The 25,263-nt window shown below is 46.3% G+C and overlaps 1 protein-coding gene across 25 annotated transcripts in view; it reads right to left on the bottom strand.

Annotated features, from left to right (window-relative positions):
- Window positions 1-25,263, bottom strand: part of NT5C2 (5'-nucleotidase, cytosolic II) — a 178,681-nt gene that overhangs the window by 75,460 nt on the left and 77,958 nt on the right. For 21 of the 25 annotated variants that reach the window (XR_016221953.1, XR_016221951.1, XR_016221952.1 and 18 more), the window contains exon 2: window positions 7,437-7,561. Coding sequence is in view for 9 of the 25 variants with exons in the window: in XM_070057279.2 (XP_069913380.1) it covers window positions 7,437-7,537 (101 nt within the window). In the remaining 16 variants the exon portion in view is untranslated. Of the gene's footprint in view, window positions 1-7,436; window positions 7,562-21,702; window positions 21,794-25,263 lie in introns of all 25 variants that reach the window. The other 4 variants (XM_089314364.1, XM_070057281.2, XM_089314361.1 and 1 more) reach the window with 1 other exon arrangement.

Genomic DNA, 25,263 nt, shown 5'->3' with positions numbered 1-25,263 from the left:
AAGTCATCCTCCAGCACCCTCCCAGGCCACAGCAGAGAGCTGGAATGGAAGTGGAACAGCTGGGACTGGAACAGGCGGTGCCACCACCCACAATGCCACAGTGCCAGCCCCTCTTATAAACATTTCTAAATCTATTAGTGACCCACAGCTACACGTACTACAATTTTTTATATGTACACAAATTTTTTGTTTTTTAAATTTATTTGAAAGTCATAATTACAGAGAAGGAGAGGCAGAGAGAAAGCGACAGAAAGACATCTTTGATCCACTGGTTCACTCCCCAGATGGCTGCAACAGCCCAGACTGTGCCAGGCCAAAGCCAGGAACTCAGAGCTTCTTCTGGGTCTCCCATGTGAGTGCAGGGGCTCAAGGACTTGGGCCATTTTCCACTGCTTTCCCAGGTGCATTAGAAGGGAAATGGATCAGAAGTCTTTACCTTCTAAGCCAAAGCGTCACCCCCATAAATGTTTTACACTTTACTTCCTATGCCATTTCTAGCAACGCGTCTCACACATTGAAGATGACCATGAGTACCCACTGCTTTGACTCTTGATAGGAAATTAAAATGGTTTCACTTTTTCAGGGTATAGGAACAGGAGCAGCCTAACAAATTGCTATACAGTGACATATCAGGAGGCAAGTGTCACCAGCCTACTTTAAAAACAAGAACAGATAAAGTAACTTTTAAAACACTCCATAAAAAAATTTATTTTCTTCAGAATACTGATACCTACTGAAATAATAAAATGTTGCTTAACTCTGACCTAGCTTTCTGACATACAGAAGGGTGGAACCTGAATTACTTTTTGCCTGTTTATAATACTTTTAGATCTTCAGTCTAATGCTCTCCCAACAGAGCTATTTCGGCTTCCTATAATACCTTATCTGTATAAACCAGTTTAATCACCTTTCTAGAAAAACTTTATTTTTTTCTTTTTTTAAAATGATTTCTTTTTCATTATCTTTTTTTAATATTTTATTTATTTTAAAGTCAGAGTTACACAGAGAGGAGAGACAGAGACAGAGACAGAAAGAGAGAGAGGTCTTCCATCCGATGGTTCACTCCCCAATTGGCCACAATGGCCGGAGCTGCACCAATCTGAAGCCAGGAGCTAGGAGCTTCTTTGGGGTCTCCCACGTGGGTGTAGGGGCCCAAGGACCTGGGCCATCCTCTACTGCTTTCCTAGGCCATAGCAGAGAGCTGGATCAGAACTGGAGCAGCCGGGTCTCAAACCAGCGCCACATGGGATGCCGGCGCTTCAGGCCAGGGAGTTAACCCACTGAGCCACAGTACCCGCCCCTCTAGTAAAACTTTAAAAATAGCATTTACTTTCTGTTTCCTGCAGCCTTGAAACAACTAAGCAACCATGAGTTATTTTTGACTCTGAAGTTTCTTTGCAACGTTGCAGCACTGCCTATACCACTATCTCTACTTAATCCTGTATTTCCTGGGGGTAGAAAAGAGATAGTTCTAAAAGGTCCAGATCTTTCCATCCTATAGAATCACTGCAGGTATAAACTTATAATTTCTGCTAAAAATAAATGACTCCTGGGACCAGCGCTGTAGCAAAGCAGGTGAAGCAGCCTCCTGCAGTGCCGGCATCCCCTATGGGCGCCAATTCAAGTCCTAGCCACTCCACTTCCAATTCAGCTCTCTCCTATGGTCTGGGAAAGTGGTAGAGGATGGCCCAGATCCTTGGGCCCCTGCACCCACGTGAGATACCCGGAAGAAGCTCCTGGCTACAGATCAGCATAGCTCTCTCTGGCTGTTGCGGCCAGTTAGGGAGTAAACCAGCAGATGGAAGACCTCTCTTTTTTCTGCCTCGCCTTCTCTCTGTGTGTAACTCTTTCAAATAAAGAAATAAATAGTTTTTTAAAAATTTAGAGAAAATACTGGTCTTAAAATTTTTTCCTAATATTCAGAGTTCCCCACATTCAATCTAATACCCAGCAGTCACTGCACACAGTTTATTTAGTCAAAGCCTATGTCTGGGGTTGGGAGGACTGGTGCTGTGGTGTAACAGGATAAACCTGTTTTCCAGCCATAAAAGAAATGCAAACAGTAAAACGCTGGTTGGAATATGTTTTCAGTGTTCCAACCAACAGTATTTCCTACAGCGAGACAAAAAAACATTTACATTGCATACTCTTCTTGCAAAGTTAGGGGAAAAAAAATGTAATATGCCCAAGGAATGCAGAAGGGAGAGAATAATAAAGTTACAACTTAATATAGGGGCTGGTGCTACGGCATAGTGGATTAAGCTTCTCCCTGCATCACTGGCATCCCATATGGGCACCAGTTCATGTCTTGGCTGCTCCACTTCCAACCGAGCTCTCTGCTAATGTGCCTAGGAAGGCAGCAGATGATGGCCCAAGTGCTTGGACCCTGGCACCCAAGTGGGAGACCCACAGTTAGCTCCTGGCTTCTGCCTGGCTATGCCCTGGTCGTTGTGGCCATTTGGGGAGTGAACCAGTGGATAGAAGACCTCTATCTTTCTATATATAACTCTGCTTTTCAAGTAAATATATTTAAAAAAAAAAACCTAAAAACAGAACCTGTGGACAGAACAAAAGAGTAAGTGTTTAGAAAAAAATATATAAAAATGTTGGGGCCAACACTGTGGCGCAGCGGGTTAAAGCCCTAGCCTGAGGCTCTGGCATCCCATATGGGCGCCGGTTCTAGTCCTGGCTGCTCCTGTTCCAATCCAGCACTCTGCTATGGCCTGGGATAGAAGTAGAAGATGGCCCAGGTCCTTGGGCCACTGTACCCATGTGGGAGACCCAGGGGAGGCTCCTGGCTCCTGGCTTCAAATTGGCACAGCTCCAGCCATTGCAGCCATCTGGGGGAGTGAATCAGCAGATAGAAGACCTCTCTCTCTGTCTCTACCTCTCTCCGTAACTCTTTCAAATAAATAAAAATAAAAAATAAAAAAACAGTAACACTGATAAATAAAACAGCTGTTTTTTAAACAAAGCTATAATTAAATGAATAAACCTAATTCAGGAAAGAAAGGCTGTACAAATTAGAAGGAGAAATAATGAAAAATCTGAAGAAAATTCAAGCAATTACTGTGTTTTGTATAAACCTTTATTTAAAAAAGAGAAACATTTGAAGGAATTTTTCTATAAGAAAAAAATTATCAAAACTGATCGCAGAAGAGAAAGTAAATCACATATGTAGAAGAAACTGATTCAACTTAAACTCTTCTCTTGGAAAACAATACTTAGGGCAAGCATCTGGAACAACAACCCGAGATACCCACATGCATTATCAGAGCACTAGGGTCCAAGCCTAGCTCTGCTTCCAATTCAGCTTCCTGCTAAAAAACACAATGGGAGGCAGCAGTTGAGGGTTCAAATACTCAGGTCCTTGCCACTCACATGGGAAACATGGAATGAGTTCCAGGCTCCTGGTTTCAATCCAGCCCAGCCATGGCTGTGTGGGCATCTGGGGAGTGAACCAGCAGATTGAAGATTTCTTTCTCTGCCTTTCAAAAGTACATTTAAATTTAAAAGAAAAATAGTAGGCGCTGGCACTGTGGCATAGTGAGTAAAGCCACCACCTGCACTGCCAGCATCCCCTATGAATGCCAGTTCAAGTCCCTGCTGCTCCACTTCCAATCCAGCTCCAGGCTAATGTGCTTGAGAAAGCAGTAGAAGACGGCCCAAGACCTTGGGCCCCTGCACCCTCATGGGACACCCAGAAGAAGCTCCAGGCTCCTGGTTTTAGAGTGGCCCAGCTCTGGCTGTTGTGGCCATTTAGGGAGTGAACCAGCAAATGGAAGACCTCTCTCTCTCTCTCTTCCTCCCTCCTTCCCTCGTTCCCTCTCTCCCCCTCTGTAACTCTGTCTTTCAAATAAATACATAAACCTTGGGGAAAAAAAGGAAAAATAGGATTGTAAATAAATCTTTAAAAAGGGAGGAATGGCGGTCAGTGTAGTAGCATGGCAAGTAAAGCCAATGCCTGCAATGCCAGATCCCATATGGACACCAGTTCAAGTTCTGATTGTTCCACTCCTGATCCAGCTCTCTGCTAGTGGCCTGGGAAAAGCAGTGGAAGATGGCCAACACTGGGGCCTCTACCACGCAAATGGGAGACCTGGATAAAGCTCCTGGCCCAACACTGATCATTAGAGCCATCTGGGGAGTGAACCAGATGACAACCCCCCTCTCTCATATAACTCTTTCAAAATAAATAAATGAATCTTTAAAAAAATTAAAAATAAAACTAAGAGGATGGGACCAGCATTGTGGCACAGCAGGTAAACCTGCCACAGGCAACACCAGCATCCCATATGGACAACAGTTCAAGTGCTGGTTGCTCCACCTCTAATCCAACTCTCTGGTAATAGCCTGGGAAAAGGAGCAAAAAAAGGGCCAAATGTTTGGGCCCCTGCCACTTGCATGGGAGACTCAGATGAAGCTCCTGGCTCTAGCCTAGCCCAGCACTGCATACTGTGGCCATCTGAGGAGTGAACCAGTGGTGGAGGATCTCTGTCTCTTCCTCTCTTTCAAAATAAATCTTTAAAAACATTGGGGGCCAGTACTGTGGCTTAGTGGGTAAAGCTGCTGCCTGCAATCCCCACATCCCATATGGATGCCAGTTCAAGTCCCAGCTGCTCCACTCCCAATCTAGCTTTAAAAAAAAAAAAAAAAGATTAATTAATTTATTTGAAAATCAAAGTTACATGGAGAGAGAGAAGGAGAGATAGAGAGAGAGGTCTTCCATCCACTGGTTCACTCCCCAGTGACCACAATGGCTGGAGCTGTGCCAATTCAAAGCCAGGAGCCAGGAGCTTCTTCTGGGTCTCCCATGTGGGTGCAGGGCCCAAGGACTTGGGCCATCTTCTACTGCTTTCCCAGGCCATAGCAGAGAGCTGGATCAGAAGTGGAGCAGCCAGGACTCGAACCAGTACCCATATGGGATGCCGGCACTGCAGGCAGCAGTTCTACCCGCTACGCCACAGCGCTGCGCACACACACACACACACACACACACCCCATCTAGCTTTCTGCTAATGGCCTGGGAAAGCATCAGAGGATGGCCCAAAGGCTTGGGCCCCTGTACCCATGCGGGAGACCCAGAAGAAGCTCCTGGTTTCAGACTGGCCTACCTCCTGCCATCGTAACCATTTGTGGAATAAATCAACAGATGTAAGATATCTGATTCTCCCTCTCTCTTTCTCTGTAAATTTGCATTTAATAATAATAAATAATCTTTAAGAATAATAAAGATTGAGCCGGCACCATAGCTCATTTGGTTAATCCTCCACCTGCGGCACTGGCATCCCATATGGGCACTGGTTTTAGTCCTGGCTGCTCCTCTTCTCAGTCCTGCTCTCTGCTGTGGCCCGGGAGGGCAGTGGGGGATGGCCCAAGTGCTTGGGCCCTTGCACCCGCATGGGAGACCAGGAGGAAGCACCTGGCTCCTGGCTTCGGACTGGTGCAGTTCTGACTGTAGCGGCCATTTGGGAGATGAACCAACGGAAGGAAGACCTTTCTCTCTGTCTCACTCTCTCTCTCTCTGTCTATAACTCTACCTGTCAAGTAAGTTAAAAAACATAAATAAATAAAGATTAAAAATTTTAGCATTGTGGTGCAGTAAATTAAGCCACAGACTGTGATGCTATGCAGCATCCCATGTCACAGTGCAAGTTCAAGTCCTATCTGTCAAACTTCTGATCCAGCTCCCTGCTAATGTGTCTGGGAAGAGAGAGAGTGGCCCAAGTGCTTGGGCTCCTGGCACTAACATGGAAGACATCCTGTCATTCTAACTTCTAAATAAATATTTCAGGGGTATAATGGGTGAAGCCACGCCTACAACACCAGAATCCTGGAAGCTCCATTTCTGATCCAGCTCCCTGCTGATGGCCTAGGAAAAGCAGCAGCAAATGATCCAAGTTTTTGGGCCCCTGCTTCCATGTGGGGAGACCCAGATGAAGGTCCTGATTCCTGGTTTCAGCCTGGCCCAGCCCTGGCAGTCATCAGGGGGTGGGGGTGGTTTGAACCACTGAATGAAAAATCTTTTTTAAATAAATAAATCTTTTTATAAATACATACACATATAAATATATAAATAAATCTTCAAAAATATTTTTTCTTTTCTTTAGTAAAATAAATTTCCAAAGTACAGTTTATGGATTACATTGGCTCCCCCCCCCCCCCGCCTAATTTCCCTCCCACTCCCACCTGCACTGCCAGCATCCCATATGAATGCCAGTTCAAGTCCCTGCTGCTCCACTTCCAATCCAGCTCCAGGCTAATGTGCCTGAGAAAGCAGTAGAAGACGGCCCAAGACCAAAAAATATATTTTAGAGGTTGGCATTGTTGGTGCAGCAGGTTAAGCTGCCACCAGTAATGCTGGCATTCCATATGGGTGCAAGTTCAAATCCCAGCTGCTCTATTTCCAATCCAGCTCCTTGAAAATGTACTTTGGAAAGCAATGCACGATGGCCCAAGTGTTTGGGCCCCTGCACCCATGTGGGAGATCCAGATGGAGTTCCAGGCTCCTGGTTTCAGCCTGGCTCAGCCCTGGCCATAGTAGCCATTCAGGGAGTAAACCAGCAGTAGGAAGAGCAGTCTCTCCCCATCTGTAAAATAAATAAATATTTTATATACATACATACATATATATGTGTATATATGTATATATATATTAGGGGGGAGATATTTACAGCATTGTGGTACAGCAGGTTATGCTAGCCATATAAGTTTTTTTAATTAATTAATTAATTATTTTATTTTATTTTATTTATTTTTTTGGCAGGCAGAGTGGACAGTGAGAGAGACAGAGAGAAAGGTCTTCCTTTGCCATTGGTTCACCCTCCAATGGCTGCCACGGCTGGCACACTGCGCTGATCCGAAGGCAGGAGCCAGGTGCTTCTCCTGGTCTCCCATGGGGTGCAGGGCCCAAGTACTTGGGCCATCCTCCACTGCACTCCCGGGCCACAGCAGAGAGCTGGCCTGGAAGAGGGGCAACCGGAACAGAATCCAGCACCCCAACTGGGACTAGAACCCAGTGTGCCAGGGCCGCAGGCAGAGGATTAGCCTATTGAGCCACGGTGCCGGCCAGCCATATAAGTTTGAACCCTGGCTGTCTGCTTCCAATCCACTTTCCTGCTAATGTGTCCGGAAAGGTAGCAGATAATGGCCCAAGTATTCGGGGCCTGGCCACTCACATAGGAGACCAGACAGAGCTCCTGGCTCCTGGCTTCAGCCTGGTTCAGGTGTACTGTTGAGGCCATATCAGGGAGTAAACCAGTGGATAAAGAGCTCTGTCTCCCTCTCCCTCTCCCCCTCTCATTCTATCACTATGCCTTTCGAATTAAACAAATTATGTATTTATCACAAAAATAACATTGTACAAAAAACTACAGAACAATATTACAAATCGTTTCACAGAGTTGTTCTGACAGTTCAATAGACAGGGTACTTACCGATGATAGGCTTCACGCCGGTACTTTTTCAGGGCTTGCTTATCCATGTTAGCAGGCATATCTGCTGCATTCTGTAAGCGATCACTCCAGGAAGTTGTCATTTTATTTTAATTGTACACTGAATTCTAGAAAGGAAAACCAGTAATTTAGTAGCTTAAAATTATCATTTATATACTAATATCTGACTTCTTAAAAGTATCAGAAAAACTCTAGCTTGCAAATAACCTAATATAATGACCTATTAAAACACACTGCAGGCCGGCGCCGCAGCTCACTAGGCTAATCCTCTACCTGCGGCTCTGACACCCCGGGTTCTAGTCCCGGTCGAGGCGCCGGATTCTGTCCCGGTTGCTCCTCTTCCAGTCCAGCTCTCTGCTGTGGTCCAGGAGTGCAGTGGAGGATGGCCCAAGTGCTTGGGCCCTGCACCCGCATGAGAGACCAGGATGAAGCACCTGGCTCCTGGCTTTGGATCTGCGCAACGCCCCAGCCGTAGCGGCCACTTGGGGGATGAACCAACAGAAGGAAGACCTTTCTCTCTGTCTCTCTCTCTCACTGTCTAACTCTGCCTGTCATAAAAAAAATAAATTAATTAAAAAAAAAAAACCACACACACACACACCACACACACTACATGGAGCCAATGCTGTGGCGCAGTGGGTTAAAGCCCTGGCCTGCAGGGCCAGAATCCCATGTGGGCACCAGTTCAAGTCCTAGCTGCTCCTCTTCCAATCCAGCTCTCTGCTATAGCCTGGGAAAGCAGTAGAAGATGGCCCAACTCCTTGGGCCATCTTGCAGGGAGACCTGCAAGAAGCTCCTGGCTCCTGGCTTTGGAGCGGCTCAGCTCCAGTCATTGCAGCCATTTGCGGAGTGAACCAGCAGATGGAAGACCTCTCTCTTCTCTCTGGCTCTACCTCTCTCTGTAACTTTCAAATAAATAAAATGAATCTTTTTTTTTTTTTTTTTTTTTTTTTGACAGGCAAAGTGGACAATGAGAGAGAGAGAGACAGAGAGAAAGGTCTTCCTTTGCCGTTGGTTCACTCCCCAATGGCCGGTGTGGCTGGTGTGCTGCGGCCAGTGCACTGCGTTGATCCCAAGCCAGGAGCCAGGTGCTTCTCCTGGTCTCCCATGCGGGTGCAGGGCCCAAGCACTTGGGCCATCCTCCACTGCCTTCCCAGGCCACAGCAGAGAGCTGGACTGGAAGAGGGACAACCAGGACAGAATCTGACGCCCCAACTGGGACTAGAACCCGGTGTGCCGGCGCTGCAAGGCGGAGGATTAGCTAGCCTATTGAGCCACGGTGCCGGCCTAGTAAAATAAATCTTAAAAAACAAAACAAAACAAAACAAAACAAAAAAAACCAAATATACTGAAAAATATATTGGCACTTCTAAACTATGTAAATTCAGGAACATATTTTTATGGTAATTTCTATCAGAAAAATCATACATATTACTTCCAAATAATGAAGATGACTAACAATAATTATAAGCTTGAACATCAGATTCTAAAAAAAGGATTAAGACCACAGTTTTATGAAAATACATAATTTTAAGATAATATATGCTTTCAAAAGGTATAAAGTGAGCAACTTTTTAATTCTGATCAACATACTAAAAATTCAGTCAATGGTGACACAAATATAAGTAATGAATGTTTGATTTTTAATTATTTCCTACTTTTATATTTTTCTGTAATAAATTATTTTCCAGTTGGCATCAAAAATCATGAACCAAAAGAAGAAATAAATGAAAATATTTCATCTCATTAGGACAGATATCTAAAACAAGGTGGGCTGCTGATGCCTGTGTTCTAAAGACTTTGACAACAGGTTAATTCTTAGGCTTCACTTCTGTTTTTGAAATTTTCACTTGTAAATAGTTTTAAATAAGAATGAAAAATACCACATTAAAGGTTAACATTTTATTAAAATACAAATTTATATGAAAACACCTGGAATCTAACTTACTATTTTGAAAATGCTAACATCATTCCTGACACTCAATTTTTCAATAAACTACCTTTGTAGCTTTTTAAAAAATAATTCATTGAGGTGAAACTGATATAAGAAAATTAACTACTTTAAAGTGAACAAGTTAGTGACATTTAGTATTTTCATAATGTGTGGCCTCCAATTCTTGTCTAGTTTCAAAATATTTCTATACTTCAAAGTAAAACGCCTTACCCATTAAGCAGTTTCTCCACACCAAACCCATCCCTTTAGAGTCTGACAACCACATTTTGTCTTTATCCATTCAGCTCCTGATGGACATTTAGACTATTTCCACCTCTGCCTATTTTTTTTTTAGAAAATTTCGAAAGTACAGCTTTTGGATTATAGTGGGTTTTCCCCCCCATAACCACCTCCCACCTGCAAACCATCCCTCTCCTACTCCCTCTCCCATCCCATTCTTCAACAAGATTCATTTTTAATTATCTTTATATACAGAAGATCAATTTGTATATACAAGTAAATATTTCTACAGATTGCACCTACACAGACACACAAAGTATAAAATACCGTTTGAAGACTACTTTTACCATTAATTCTCATAGTACAACACATTAAGGACAGAGATCCTACATGGGGAGCAAGTGCACAGTGATTCCTGTTGTTGATTTAGCAGTTGACACTCTTATTTATGATGTCAGTAATCACCCGAGGCTCTTGTCATGAGCTGCCAAGGCTATGGAAGCCTCTTAAGTTCACAAACTCTGACCTTATTTAGACAAAGCCATAATCAAAGTGGAAGTTTTCTCTTCCCTTCAGAGAAAGGTACTTCCTTCTTTGATGGCCTGTTCTCTCCCCTGGGATCTCACTCACAGAGATCTTTCATTTAGGTCATTTTTTTCCACAGTGTCTTGGCTTTCCATGCCTGAGAAACTCTCATGGGCTTTTTAGCCAGATCCAAACGCCTTAAGGGCTGATTCTGAAGCCAGAGTGCTGTTTAGGGCATCTGCCTTCTGCTTATTTTGAATAATGCTGCTATGAACATGCATGTGTACTGCACTGGATTCCTAGTTTTCAATTCTTCTGAATATACTTAGGCTTGTAATGTTTCTGAAGTTATCAACATTTCCAAATACTGTTTATAGAACAAAAGTACTATCATATGCAAAAAAAAAATCTAGTTAAAATTTTATTAAAGAGGCCAGTGTTGAGGCACAGTGAGTTAAACCACCACTTATAATGCTGGCATGCCAGGTGGGAACACTGGTTCAAGTTTTGACTGCTCCATTTCTGATCCAGCTCCCTGCTAATATGCCTGGGAAAGCAGATGGCCCAAATACTTGGGCTCCCACTACTCATGTGAGAGGCTGGGAAAGAGTTCCTGGCTCCTGGCTCCAGCCTGGCCTAGACCTAGCTGTTGTGGCCATCTGGGGAGTGAACCAGCAGATCAAAAATCTATACAAATCCCCTCCAACTCAGCTGTCACTCTTTCAAAAAAATAAAACAAAATTTAAAAAACTTTAAAAAATTAAAGTATAAAGTTAACTTGAGAGAAATTATATATATTATAATTAACACTAGATACATTATGAGGATTTGTTTTATTTTTAAAAGATCTATTTATTTGGGCCGGCGCCGCGGCTCAATAGGCTAATCCTCCGCCTAAGCGGCACCGGCACACCGGGTTCTAATCCCGGTCGGGGCGCCGGATTCTGTCCCGGTTGCCCCTCTTCCAGGCCAGCTCTCTGCTGTGGCCAGGGAGTGCAGTGGAGGATGGCCCAGGTGCTTGGGCCCTGCACCCCATGGGAGACCAGGAAAAGCACCTGGCTCCTGGCTCCTGCCATCGGATCAGCGCGGTGCACCGGCCACGGCGGCCATTGGAGGGTGAACCAACGGCAAAGGAAGACCTTTCTCTCTGTCTCTCTCTCTCACTGTCCACTCTGTCAAAAAAAAAAAAAATCTATTTATTTGAAAGTCAGAGTTACAGAAGAAGAGGAGAGATGGAGAGAGAGATCTTCCATCTGCTGATTCACTCTATATGGCTGCAATATTGAAAGTGGAGCAGCCAGGACTCACAGTGGTGCTCACACTGGATGCCAGAGTTGTAGGTCTTTTTTTTTTTCTTTCCTGAAAGAGTTACAGAGAAAAAATGGAGAAAGAGAGAAAAAGAGACAGAGTGATCTTTCATCTGCTGTTTCACTCCCCAGATGGCCACATCAATGAGGCACAAACCAAAAGCTTCCTCCAGGTTTCCCACATGGGTGGCAGGGTCCCAAGCACATGGGTCATCCTCCTCTGCCTTCCCAGGCTACCAGCAGAGAGCTCAATCAGAAGTGGATCAGGTCAGTTAGGACCTGAACTGACACTCATATGGGATGCTGGCATCACAGGCGGCAGCTTTACCTGCTACAACACAACTCTGGCCACACAGGTGTTGTTTCTATCCACCACACAACAACATCGGACACAGAGGGTTTTTTTTTTTTTTACACACACACACACACACACACACACACTCATGCAGCAGGGCCAGAGTTGTAGTACAGTGGATAAACCTGCCACCTGCAACAAAGGCATCCCATATGAGTACCTGTTCCAGTTCCAGCTGTCTCATTTCTTTTTTTCTTTTTTTTTTTTTTTTTTTTTTTTTGACAGGCAGAGTGGACAGTGAAAGAGAGAGACAGAGAGAAAAGTCTTCTTTTTGCTGTTGGTTCACCCTCCAATGGCCACCGCGGCCAGCGCGCTGCGGCCGGCGCACCACGCTGATCCGATGGCAGGAGCCAGGTGCTTCTCCTGGTCTCCCATGGGGTGCAGGGCCCAAGGACTTGGGCCATCCTCCACTGCACTCCCTGGCCACAGCAGAGAGCTGGCCTGGAAGAGGGGCAACCGGGACAGAATCCGGCGCCCCGACCGGGACTAGAACCCGGTGTGACGGCGCCGCAAGGCGGAGGATTAGCCTAGTGAGCCGCGGCGCTCTGCCTCATTTCTGATCCAGCTCCCTGGAAAAGCAGTGGAAAATAATTCATCCTTGAGTCTCTGCCAACCACACAGGAGACCCAAATGGAGTTCTAAGCTCCTGGCTTCAGTCTGGCCCAGCAATGGCTGCGGCAGTCATCTGGGGGAGTGAACCAGAAGATGGAAGATCTTTCTCTCGGGCTCTCCCTCTCTGCAACAATTTTTCAAAAAAAAATTCAAGCAGCAAATCTAGATCATTTGCGGACCTAAATAATGGAGACATTTTGAAAGTAGAGAATTACAACCGACTCAATGATTTCTTGTTTTTGGATCGGGACTCTATAAATTCAAGTAAGAATAAGAAATGAGGAGCAGGCACTGTGGTGTGGTGGGTTAAGTGGCAGCTTGGGACATCTGCATCCCATTTCAAGAGGTGCCAGTTCAAGTCACAACTGCTCCGGTTCCAATCCAGCTTCCTGCTAATGTGCTGAGAAGGCAAAAGATGATGGTCCAATTACTTAGGTCCCTGACATTCACATGGGAGACCCAGGTACAGTCCAGGCTCCTGGTTTTGGCCTGGCCCAGCTCCAGCTGCTGCAGGCATTTGGGGAGTGAACCAAAAGAAAGAAAGATCCTTCTCTGTCAAAATAAATAAATAAATATTAGGCCGGTGCTGTGGCATATTAGGTTAAGCCTCTGTCTGTGGTGCTAGGATCTCATATGGACAATGGTTTGTATCCTGGCTGCTATTCTTCTGATTCAGCTCTCTGCTAATGGCCTGGGAAAGCAATGGAAGATAGCCCAATCACTGTCTAACTCTGACTGTCCAAAAAAAAAAAAAAAAGAAGAAGAAGAAGTAGAAGATAGCCCAAGTGCTTGGGCCCTTGCACCCAAGTGAGAGACCTGGGAGAAGCTCCTGGCTCCTGATCAGCCCAGATTTGTCTGTTGAAGCCATCAGGAGTGTGAACCAGTGAATGGAAGACCTCTCTGTCTCTCCCTCTCTCTGTAACTCTGCTTCTCAAATAAAACAAACATTTTAAAAAGGAAAGAAAGAAAGAAAAAATCTTTTAAAAAAGAATTAGAGGGTGGCTGGTGCTGCTGCATAGTGGGTAAAGCCACTACCTGCAGTGCCAGCATCCCATATGGGTGCTGGTACAAGTTTCGGCTGCTCCACTTCCAATCCAGCTCCCTGGTAATGTGCCTAGGAAAGCACTGGAAGATGGCCCAAGTCCTTGAGCCCCTGCACCCATATCAGAAACGCAGAAGAAGCTCCAGGCTACTGGCTTCAGATAAGCCTAGCTCCAGCAGTTGTGGCCATTTGTGGAGTGAACCAGTGGATGGAGTATCTCTCCTTCTCTCCGCCTCCGCCTCTACCTCTCCATAATTCTGCCTTTGATATATAAAAAAATAAATCTTTAAAGAGAGAGAGAGAAATCAGAAGAGTCATTTTATTTAAAAAGACTTCAACTGCAATTACAGTCATACTGTAAAGCATAGGATATAAAATATGTATACTCTTAAGGCCTTGATACATTCCAATTTTTTTATTTGACAGGCAGAGTTAGCGAGAGAAAGAGAGAGAGAGAAAGGTCTTCCTTCCGTTGGTTCATCCCCCAAATGGCTGTTACGGCCGGCGCGCTGTGTCGATCCAAAGCCAGGAGCCAGGTGCTTCCTCCTGGTCTTCCATGCGGGTGCAGGGCCCAAGCACTTTGGCATCCTCCACTGCCTTCCCAGGCCACAGCAGAGAGCTGGACTGGAAGAGAAGCAACCAAGATAGAAGCGGCGCCCAGGCCGGCGCCGTGGCTCACTAGGCTAATCCTCCGCCTGCGGCACCAGCACCCGGGGTTCTAGTCCCGGTCGGGGCACCGGATTCTGTCCCGGTTGCACCTCTTCCAGTCCAGCTCTCTGCTGTGGCCCGGGAAGGCAGTGGAGGATGGCCCAAGTGCTTGAGCCCCTGCACCTGCAAGGGAGACCAGGAGGAAGCACCTGGCTCCTGGCTCCTGGCTCCTGGCTTTGGATCGCCGTTGCTCCATCTGTTCCAGCCATCTGGGGAGTGAACCAGGAGATGGAAGACCTCTCTCTCTCTGCTTCTGCCTCTCTGTAATCTCTGCCTTTCAAATAAATAAATAAATCTTTAAAAAAAAAAAAAAAAAGGCAGCAGAGGAATGGCCTAAGCGCTTAGGCTTCTGCCCTACATGGAAGACCCAGATGAAACTCTTGGCTTCAGCCTGGCCCCGCCCTGACAGTTGTAACCATTTCGGGAGTGAACCAGTAAACTGCAAGACCTTTCTAACTCTGCCTTTCAAATAAATTAAAAAAAAAAAAAAAAAAAACACCTGAGATTTGCAGAGACTGAGCCCTCAAGTCTTCAACTGCATATTGATTAGCATACATGGGTAAGAAAATCGCCTAAGGCCTGAAAAAGGATTAGCACAATCACTGAAGCTCATACAAGGCTAAGAATGGTTTCTATCCCAATCAACCAGAATGTAAAACATTACCACTTTTCACAGCATTAAGCAGAGTATTGAAAAAGATTTTGTATCTGCAGTAGGGCAAAATTACCCAAACACTGCTCTGGTCCTGTCTAACAGCTTAAATACAAGACCCAAAACTATCAAACTATTTCCAAGCAACTTAACAATGTAAAAAAACAAAACTCAAAAATATTTACAGTAATATAAAAATATCTAACACCCCTACGGTATGAAATTTAGTGTCTAGCATCCAAACAGAATTCAGAAAAGCAAATATAATACATAATGAGGAGAAAAATCAATTAAAACAAACACATAAGTAATGCAGATGATTTAATGCTCAAAGGCATTAAAATTATTTAATTAAAAATATAATTCAAATATCAAATTAATTATTGAATACTTTCTTAAAAATATTTAATTATTTGAAAGGCAGAGTTACAGAGAGACAGGTAGAGAGAGAAGTCTTCTATCCGCTGGTTCACTCCCCCAAATGGCTGCAATGGCCAGAGGTGGGCTGATGCAAAGCCAGGAGCCAGGGGCTTCTTCCAGGTCTCTCGTGAAGGTACAAGGGCCCAAGGACTTGGACCATCTTCCACTGTGTTCCCAGGCCATAGCAGAGAGCCGGATTGTAAGTGGAGCAGCCGGGACTCGAACTGCCATCCATACAGGAGGCTGACACTGCAGGCAGCGGCTTTACCCACTACGCCACAGAGCCGGCCCCAAATACATTTCTTATCTTCAAAGAAGCTAAAGCTAGACTAAAAGTTTCAAGTACAGACATGAAAAATAAAAAAGAGACCCAAACCAAATTCTATAATCACAATTATAATATCTAAGATGAAAAATACAGTGAATAGGATTAACAGCAGATCAGACATTTAAGATTAGTAAATTTAAATACACAGCAGGGGCCGGCACTGTGGTGCAGCAGGTAAGTCCCAATCTGCAGCACAGGCATCCCATATGGGCCCTGGTTCAAGTCCAGCTGCTCCCCTTCCCCATCCAGCTCTCTGCTATGGCCTAGGAAAGCAGTACAAGATGGCTCAAGTCCTTGGGCCCTTGCACCCATGTGGGAGACCCAAAAGAAGCTCCTGGCTCCTGGCTCTGGATCAGCGCAGCTCCGTCCGTTGTGGCCATTTATGGAGTGAGCCAGCAGATGGAGGACCTCTCTCTCTCTGCCCCTCTGTAACTCTGCCTTTCAAATAAGTAAATAAATCTTAAAAAAAAAAAAAAAAAAAGACACAGCAATTATAACTATCTAACCTAAAATAGAAAATGACTAAAAGAAAAAATTGACATCAATGAGCTATGTAACATATGTATTACTGGAGTCCACAAAGGAAAAGAGAAAAAGAGAGAAGAGAGAAAAATATATATATTTAAAGAAATAGGAGGAGGAAGACATTTACATTGTGGCTAAGATGCTGCTCTGGGATGCCAGAATCCCATTTCAGAGTGCATTACAGCTCTACTTCCCAGTGCATCTTCTTGTTAGTACAGATCCTGGCAGACAGCAGGTGACGACTCAAGTGGTTGGTGCCTTATGACTCATATGGGAGACCTAGACTGTGTTCCCAATTCCCAGTTTTGGCTTGGCCCAGCCCTAGCATTGGAGAACAAATCAGGAGATGGGTGAGCACACTCTCTTTTTCTACATCTCAAAATTATTTAAAAATCCAAAAATAAAAAATTTTATAAACACAACAATTAAGACAAGATTATCAGAAATTGGATTTTTGTTTGTTTGTTTTGACAGGCAGAGTTAGAGTTAGAGAGAGAGAGAGAGAGAGAGAGAGAGAGAGAGAAAGTCTTCCTTCCGTTGGTTCACCCCACCAAATGATTGCTACAGCCGGCGCGCTGCGCCAATCAGAAGCCAGGAGCCAGGTGCTTCCTCCTGGTCTCCCGAACGGGTGCAGGCGCCCAAGCACTTGGGCCATCCTCCACTGAACTCCCGGGCCACAGCAGAGAGCTGGACTGGAAGATGAGCAACCGGGACAGACTCCCGCGCCCCGACCGGGACTAGAACCCGGGGTGCCAGCGCCGCAGGTAGAGGATTAGTCTAGTGAGCCACGGCGCCGGCCCAGAAATTGGATTTTAAAAAAGTTAGACTCAACCATCTGCTGCCTACAATAAATCACTTTGAATAAGGAGATAAATAAATTAAAAATAAAAAGATAGAAAAGGATATACCATGCTAAAGCTAATCAGAAAGAATCTGGATTGAGTATATTAATATTAAACAAAGTATACTTTACACCAAAGAATCTTACCAGAAATAAAGTTGTCAAGTTCATAATGATAAACAAGTCAACTTATCAAGAGCACAGAATAATTCTAAATGTTTATGCATCTAACAACATAGCTTCAAAATACATGAAGCATAAATTGACAAAATTTTAAGGATAAAGAGACAAATGCAAAATTATAGCTGGAGTCTGGAACAATTTTTTTTCAAACCAACAGATCTTTTATTGCATTATTAAAATACCACAAGCTATTATCTGGGTTCTTGTTCTGTACCTGGACAACTTTTAGATCTTATTCATCAGCCTGCTGAACTGTTCCTTTTTAAGAGACATAGATACCATCCAAAAATCTTCTAAAACCCTTGTTTTTAACTGTTGTTGCCTGCGGAATCAAATCAGCTGAATCTGAAACAAGTTCAATGTCATTTCCTTCAAGGACTAATTGATCTTTCCAGATCTGAGATGCTGAAGCAACACCTGGCCTCATCCTAACCCTTTGGATGTACTTTTCACCCAAGAAATTTCAGATTTCGACAAGAGAACAATTCTCCTGAATAGCTGCGTTTATGGGGATCTGAGTGTATTCAGACCTCACCTTGTAAAGGAAGTCCAGTGTAACCCCTTTGATCATATTCTATACATGACTACAGATACTGCAAAGGGCTGCAACCTCAGGTGGGGAAATTAGTTACACGAAGCAATTCAAAGATGGTGCCCAAAGGAAGTAAGGTGGGTGGAATCCAAAGTTGTTTACCACTAAAACTAATTGGCTACACAGCATCAGGGGAAGTGGCAACAACTGATATCAAGTGTATAGACATATGGCTAGTCCTATGAAAATCGCCCTGTAAAATGACCCTTTAAGTGATTGGTTGGTCTTTATGCCCTGCCCCCAATGACTCTGCAGTTTTGTGCTTTAAAAGGCTCTGTTATGCCCTAGACAAAGTTTCTTTAAAAAGGTACTCTGCTAATAAGCCCTTCTTTCTGTGGCTGTTTGCGGGGATTACCCTGATTTCTGCAGTCCTGACTCAGGAAGGGGAACCAATGGAGTGGATTCACACCCCCTTGGGGGGCACACCTCGGGTGTACTCTCAGGCTGATCAGCTTGCTGATGCTATAATTAAGGGCAGAACTCAGGCTCAGAGGCACTATGGCTCTGACCCCCATTCCATTGTTTTCCCCTTTCAGATATCAGATGTTGAATGGCTTACCAGGACAAATGCCAGTCTTGCCCTTTCCCTCGAGGGGTTTTTGGGACACATCGATTGCCATTATGGGCCATCCAAATGGACTGTCATGCTATGGCGACTTCCCTTAAAAATGCCTTCTTTATTCTCTTCCAAATCCATCCTCCATGCCCCTCATGTTTTCACTGACGGGGGTCAAGCAGGCTCTGCATATGCAGCCTTCGAGGGTCAACAGGAAACCCCAAGCCACCAAAGGTTCCAACCCTGCCAAGGGTCAGCACAATATAAAGAAATGCTTGCTGTAATTATGGTTCTTCAGGACATTCAGGGGCCCTTTAACTTATACTCTGATAGCCTATATATGGTTAACCTGTTGCCCCATGTCCCCCAAGCACATATTAGACTAGACGGTAACCCTATTTCCCCCCTATGGTTACCCTCAAAGGTTTATTAGAGGGACGGGGGGGGGGGGGGCTCCCATTCACGTCCAGCACTTGAGGGGACACTCAAAGCTCCCTGGGTTTCTGTCTGTCGGAAATAATTGGGCTGATCGACTAGCCACCGGCCCACAAGCATTAACTTTACAGGAAGCCACTCAACTACATGACTTAACCCATATCAATTGGAGGGGCCTACAATACAGGTTCCCCCAAGTCCCTGTATGGGACCTCAAAAAAATCGTCCACACTTACAAAATGTGTCAACCCTTCCTGAAGGTGCCCCCCATTACAGACACAGGGAGTAAATCCTAGAGGCCTCAAACCCAACACTCTGGCAAACTGATGTCACCCATTTTTCAGCCTTTGGCAAGCTTAAATATGTTGTTTCCATCGATACTTATTCAGGAGCTTGTTGGGCCACGGCACATACAGGAGAAAAGGCTAAACATTCACAATCACATTTCCTTCAATGCTTTGCCATTCTAGGCCTGCCAGCACAGGTTAAAACGGATAATGGACCTTGCTTTATTAGCAAAGCAATGTCCGACTTTTTTAGCAGATGGCACATTAAACACATCACAGGAATACCTTACAACCCTCAGGGCCAGGCAACTGTAGAACGAAATCATCAATGCCTAAAAGAACAACTTTTAAAACAAAAAGGGGGAATTAGCCCCTATATCCAATTACAAATGGCTTTGTTCACTATCAATATTTTAAATTTTTCCAAGGGGTCAATTGAATCAAAATTCCAAAGACACTGGGGCCAATTAAACCCCAGGCTCCAGGTTCAGGTTAAATGGAAGGACCCTCTAACGCAACAATGGAGAGGACCAGATCCCTTAATCACCATAGGCAGAGGGTTTGGATGCATCTTCCCCATAGGGGAGACAGCCCCAATCTGGCTTCCAGCCAGAAACCTTAAGTTTCTGCCCATTTCCTATATACAGGAAGATGCCCAAAAACAGAATGACCAACAAGGAGAGAAAACGATTATGGTGGTCACAGCTCATTTTCAGAGGAAAAAGGACCAAAAAAGTAACTACTAATCATCCCCAAGGGCTCCCAGCCCTTGAGAAGCTTTTATGTTCCTTAACCATTTCAGATGGAGGTACCTCGACTGATGGGCATTCCAACCCTCTTGGCTCAGACGGTGGCCCAGAGAAACCCACCTCAAGCTCAATGGTTGACCTGACTAGTGACCAGTGCCAGCAATGGAGATCCTCAACAGCACCACGCATAATGTTGTCCCCCAAACCTGGTGGCCTGACATAGACCTCCCTTCTATGAGGCCCTAGGTGTTGAAGAAAAGTGCCATGTTGTAGCCATTGGATGACCTGTTTACCCTAATCTGTACCCTTGGGCCCTGCATATTAAACAAACTATGGCGCTCCGTGGCCACTACAACAAGCTCAACCCTAAAGATCCTCCTATATTCTAGCCGAACCTCAGGAAAAGAAGTGCCAAATGGGTGTACCTTATAAAAAAGGTGCCCAAAGACCCGAACTTCACAACAGGTGGGTCTGCTTTTAAGACAAAAAGGGGGAATCTGTGGGGCATCAGTGCGGCCATAGCACAGCCAGGCCAGGCCCGGGGGCTCCGCAGGCGCAACTGCCCCCAGGCGCCCCCGCCCAAGCTGCACGGAGCGGAGCTGCGCAGAGCCAAGCACGCGAACTAACCCGAGTCAGGGCCCGCGGAGCCAGTCGGCGGGTGTCCTATGGATGGTGGCGCAGGGAGGGACCCGGCGTGCGCACACGTGGCCCCGGCCACCGCCATGGCGGACAGCGACCCTGCGGGGCGCGCGGCGGCTCCGGCCCCCTGACCGGGCGGCACCAAGGAGGGGTCAACATGAAGCGCGCCTGGCTCCAGGAGGCGCAGGGCCGGCTGCAGCGCCTGCAGGAGGACTTCATCTACAGCCTGCGGGCGCTGGAGGAGCGGGACAGTGAGCTAGAGCGAGTGCACAGCTGCCGCCATGATGCCGCTGTGCCCAAGGCCGTCCATGAACAAACTGCTGTCGCGCGAGGAGGGGTAGTGGATTCTGGAGCAGCTCGCGCGGCTGCCACAGCCCCCCAGCAAGAGGACCGTTGAGAACCAGACGGAGAGGGACCAGGCTGACGATGATGCCGGCGGCCTCCTCTCTAGTGGGCCCTGCAAGAGGGGCAAAGAAGATGGCGCCCCGAGGATACCTGTTCCCGGCCCTCCTGCTGCACGGGCTGGGAGAGGGTTGAGCACCCTGCTGTACAACACCCACCCGTACAGCGCCTTCCCCGTGCTGCTGCTGGACACTGTGCCCTGGTCTACGTGCACACGCTCACCATCACGTCCAGGGGCAAGGAGACCAGCCTGCCCAGGATCGCCTGCAGCCCCACCTCCTGGAGTTGCTCATTCAGCTGGCCGCCAGCTCGGTCACCATCCAGTTTGAGCGAGCCCTGCTCAAGTGGACTGAGTACACTCCAGACCCCAACCATGGCTTCTGTGTCAGCCTGTCCATCCTCAGTCCAGCTACTTCGTGAGACTGTACACGGAACCGCTGCTGGTGAGCCTGCCCACGCAGAACTTCAGCATGCCCTACAATGTGATCTGCGTGTGCTACGGCTCCTTCTCCACATCAAGGAGCCTAGCACCAGCAGTCTGGCCAAGAGGCTGGTCTAAAGGAACAATTTTTAAAACAAATGGGAACCAACTCCCATCTCAATGGGTATGTGAGACTACGGGGATGGGTCATTGGATTAGTCAAAAGGGTCTCAGGAAAAAATGTGGAATGGATGTCAAATTGTTAAGGAGACCTTGGGCCAATGGGTAGCACCCCATAAGGGAGGGATGTTTTGGTTATGCAGGGCCTCACACCTTGTATTTCAATAGGGGTACTGGTGCAAAACAATGATTCCTGCCCGCTAGTGACCCTCATCCCACGTACTAGGAGCTTCATCTTTATGACAAAATTAATCAAAAAACTCGTTACATTATGAAAAATTTTAAAAAAAAATCATTCCATGTAGCTGGGACATACTTCCTAATGGAGGTGTCCGTGTAGCTGGGACATACTTCCTAATGGAGGTGTCCGTATGCCCGAATCTCAACCGAGGAGGTGGGTGATCTGGCTAAAAACAAAAAGGGAGAATATGTGGGGAAATTAGTTACACGAAGCAATTCAAAGATGGTGCCCAAAGGAAGTAAGGTGGGTGGAATCCAAAGTTGTTTACCACTAAAACTAATTGGCTACACAGCATCAGGGGAAGTGGCAACAACTGATATCAAGTGTATAGACATATGGCTAGTCCTATGAAAATTGCCCTGTAAAATGACCCTTTAAGTGATTGGTTGGTCTTTATGCCCTGCCCTCAATGACTCTGCAGTTTTGTGCTTTAAAAGGCTCTGTTATGTCAAGTCTTGCTAGACTTGACTCCCTGCTGTGTCTGATTGTCTCCAGGATCAGGAGGCTGGGGAAGGGGCTAGCGCCCCCATGCCGCACTTACCTTTCCCCGGACTCCTTGTACTGGTGGACTAAGACCCTGCAACCTCCTTTCTATTTCCCCACCATGTATCAACCTGGAGCCTCCTCTTTTCCTTTCCAAGGAGGCTGAGTTCTACATTGATGTGACTAATGTCCCTCCGCAGGGTTCCTTGGGGACCCTTCACAATAACTATGTGCCCGAGCCGGCGCCGTGGCTCAATAGGCTAATCCTCCACCTTGCGGCGCCGGCACACCGGGTTCTAGTCCCGGTTGGGGCGCCGGATTCTGTCCCGGTTGCCCCTCTTCCAGGCCAGCTCTCTGCTGTGGCCAGGGAGTGCAGTGGAGGATGGCCCAGGTGCTTGGGCCCTGCACCCCATGGGAGACCAGGAAAAGCACCTGGATCCTGGCTCCTGCCTTCGGATCAGCACGGTGCGCCGGCTGCAGCGGCGGCCATTGGAGGGTGAACCAACGGCAAAGGAAGACCTTTCTCTCTCTGTCTCTCTCTGTCCACTCTGCCTGTCAAAAATTAAAAAAAAAAAAAAAAAAAAAAACACAATAACTATGTGCCCCTTCAGAATGATGTCAACATTTCCTGGAATGTCAACAAGCCTGATTGCTGAGAATGATCTTCATCTCGCAGTAGACATCTTTCCTGAACAATTTCTCAATAAATAATAAAAGAAATAGAGTATCCATTAAGGAGAGAGATGATTTAACCAACACTATGAACCAACATTATCAAATTAACATTTATAGAACAGACCACCCAACAACTATAGAAGACACATAGTTTTCAGGTACACATTAACAATTACCTAAATAGTTCATATTCTGGGTCACAAAACAAATCTCAATAAGTGCAAAAGAAAGCTGGTTTTACAAAGTATGTTTACTGTACAAAACTGAATTAAAAATAAGCAACAGAGTTCTCGGCTTTAGTGCCATCTTCTTGGAGACCTCCACACTATGAGAGCCAAGTGGAGGAAGAAGTGAATGCGCAAGCTGAAGCACAAAAGAAGAAAGGTCCAAGTAAACTGCTGGCTTGTGTACCCGTGATGGCCAAAGGAGCAGAAGGAAGAAAGAATGCTAGACCCCAGGACGCTGGCATAAACTGTTGGACTGCTTGCTACTTACTATCCACAACTTGTCTCGAAAAATCTGGAACTTCCATCACCAATGGATCACAGAAACCACCTGTGAGATCCACTTTGCTGACACCAAAGCAATCTCTGATGGCCCTCTGTCCTGGGCCTGTGACATTGTGGACTAGTTCTGTTCTCAGCTATGGCCAAGTGTAACACATGTACAATAAATCATCTCTTCTGCTGTCTTGGCCAAAGAATCAAATCATCAGGGAAAAAAAAAGTAACTGAAAGATATCTGGAAAATTCCCAAATATCTGAAAATCAAACAATCTACTGCTATTTAACCCTTGGATCAAAGTGACATGGGCTAGACTGGGAGACAGGGACACACAACGGGGCTGAGAGTGTGTCAGCAGTCTCTTTGCCAGAGTCACATGTTGCTGAATTCCCACGCCCTTCTGTGCAGCCCAGTAGGGCTGCAGGGTCTAGCCCACTCACTTCCCATCATGAACCTGCGCCTCACTCTGCCATCACGTACAAGACACCATGAGTATGCAGATCCATGTAAAAATGCTAGGAAACCTTCCAAGCAATCAATACGCACGCTGAAGCCCCACTCAAACTCGGCTCTATTTGTATATTCAATTAGGGCACCCCCACCCTATAAAGGGGCAACCAGGACCCCAGGGTAGCACAGTGGTAGGGCAGCAGATACCCCTCTTTCCTCATGGAGGGAGGCTGCTTGCTTTCACTTCCAAATGTGAGATATCCCTTTGCTCTCCCACTTGCACTTTACCTATGTCTCTGCTTTGAATTCTTTTCTCACACTGAGACAAGAACTTGGAACAAAACCCAGCTAAGGAGAAACTACAAATAATTTTTTTTATTTGACAGGTAGAATTATAGACAGTGAGAGAGAGAGACAGAGAGAGAGATCTTCCTTCCGCTGGTTCACTCCCCAAATGGCCGCCACAGCCGGCGCTGCGCTGATCTGAAGCCAGGAGCCAGGTGCATCTTCCTGGTCTCCCACGCCGAAGCAGGGGCCCAAGCACTTGGGCCATCCTCCACTGCCCTCCCCAGCCACAGCAGAGAGCTGGACTGGAAGAGGAGCAACCGGGACTAGAACCCAGTGCCCATAGGGGCTGCCGGCGCCACAGGTGGATGATTAACCAAGTGAGCCACAGCGCCGGCCCCAGAGAAACTACAAATTATTTTGAGATGGGTCAGGGGCTGGCGCTGTGGTGCTGCAGGTTAACGCCCTGGCCTGCACAGCACCAGCCTCGATAATAGTTCTTACAAATATATATGTACTGGGCCGGTGCCGTGGCTCAACAGGCTAATCCTCCCCCTGCGGCGCCGGCACCCCGGGTTCTAGTCCCGGTCAGGGCACCAGATTCTGTCCCAGTCACTCCTCTTCCAGTCCAGCTCTCTGCTATGGCCTGGGAGTGCAGTGGAGGATGGCCCAAGTCCTTGAGCCCTGCACCCGCATGGAAGACCAGGAGAAGCACCTGGCTCCAGGCTTCGGATCAGCGCAGTGCACCGGCCAGCTGCAGCGACCATTGGAGGGTGAACCAATGGAAAAAGGAAGACCTTTCTCTCTGTCTTTCTCACCGTCCACTCTGCCTGTCCAAAAAAAAAAAAATATATATATATATATACACACACACACACACACACACACACACCAAACAACAGAGTTCTCAAAATATATGAAGCAAATACTGATAAAACTGAAGGGAGGCATATATGGTTTTCTAGTAATATCTAGAAGAGCAAGAGCAGCTAAAATACATATACAGGGGGCTGGCGCTATGGCACAGCAGGTTAATGCCCTGGCCTGAGGAGCTGGCATCCCATATGAGCACCTGTTCTGGTCCCGGCTGCTCCACTTCTCATCCAGCTCTCTGCTATGGCCTGGGAAAGCAGTGGAGGATGGCCCAAGTCCTTGGGCCCCTGCACCCATGTGGGAGACCCAGAAGGCTCCTGGCTTTGGATCAGCGCAGCTCCGGCCATTGCAGCCATCTGGGGAGTA

This window comes from Oryctolagus cuniculus, chromosome 15 (assembly GCF_051225735.1).
Source record: "Oryctolagus cuniculus isolate XC-2025 breed Fujian yellow rabbit chromosome 15, ASM5122573v1, whole genome shotgun sequence".
Taxonomy (NCBI): Eukaryota; Metazoa; Chordata; class Mammalia; order Lagomorpha; family Leporidae; genus Oryctolagus; species Oryctolagus cuniculus.
Note: the sequence above shows the minus strand (reverse complement) of the source record. Positions and strands in the feature narration are given on the sequence as shown.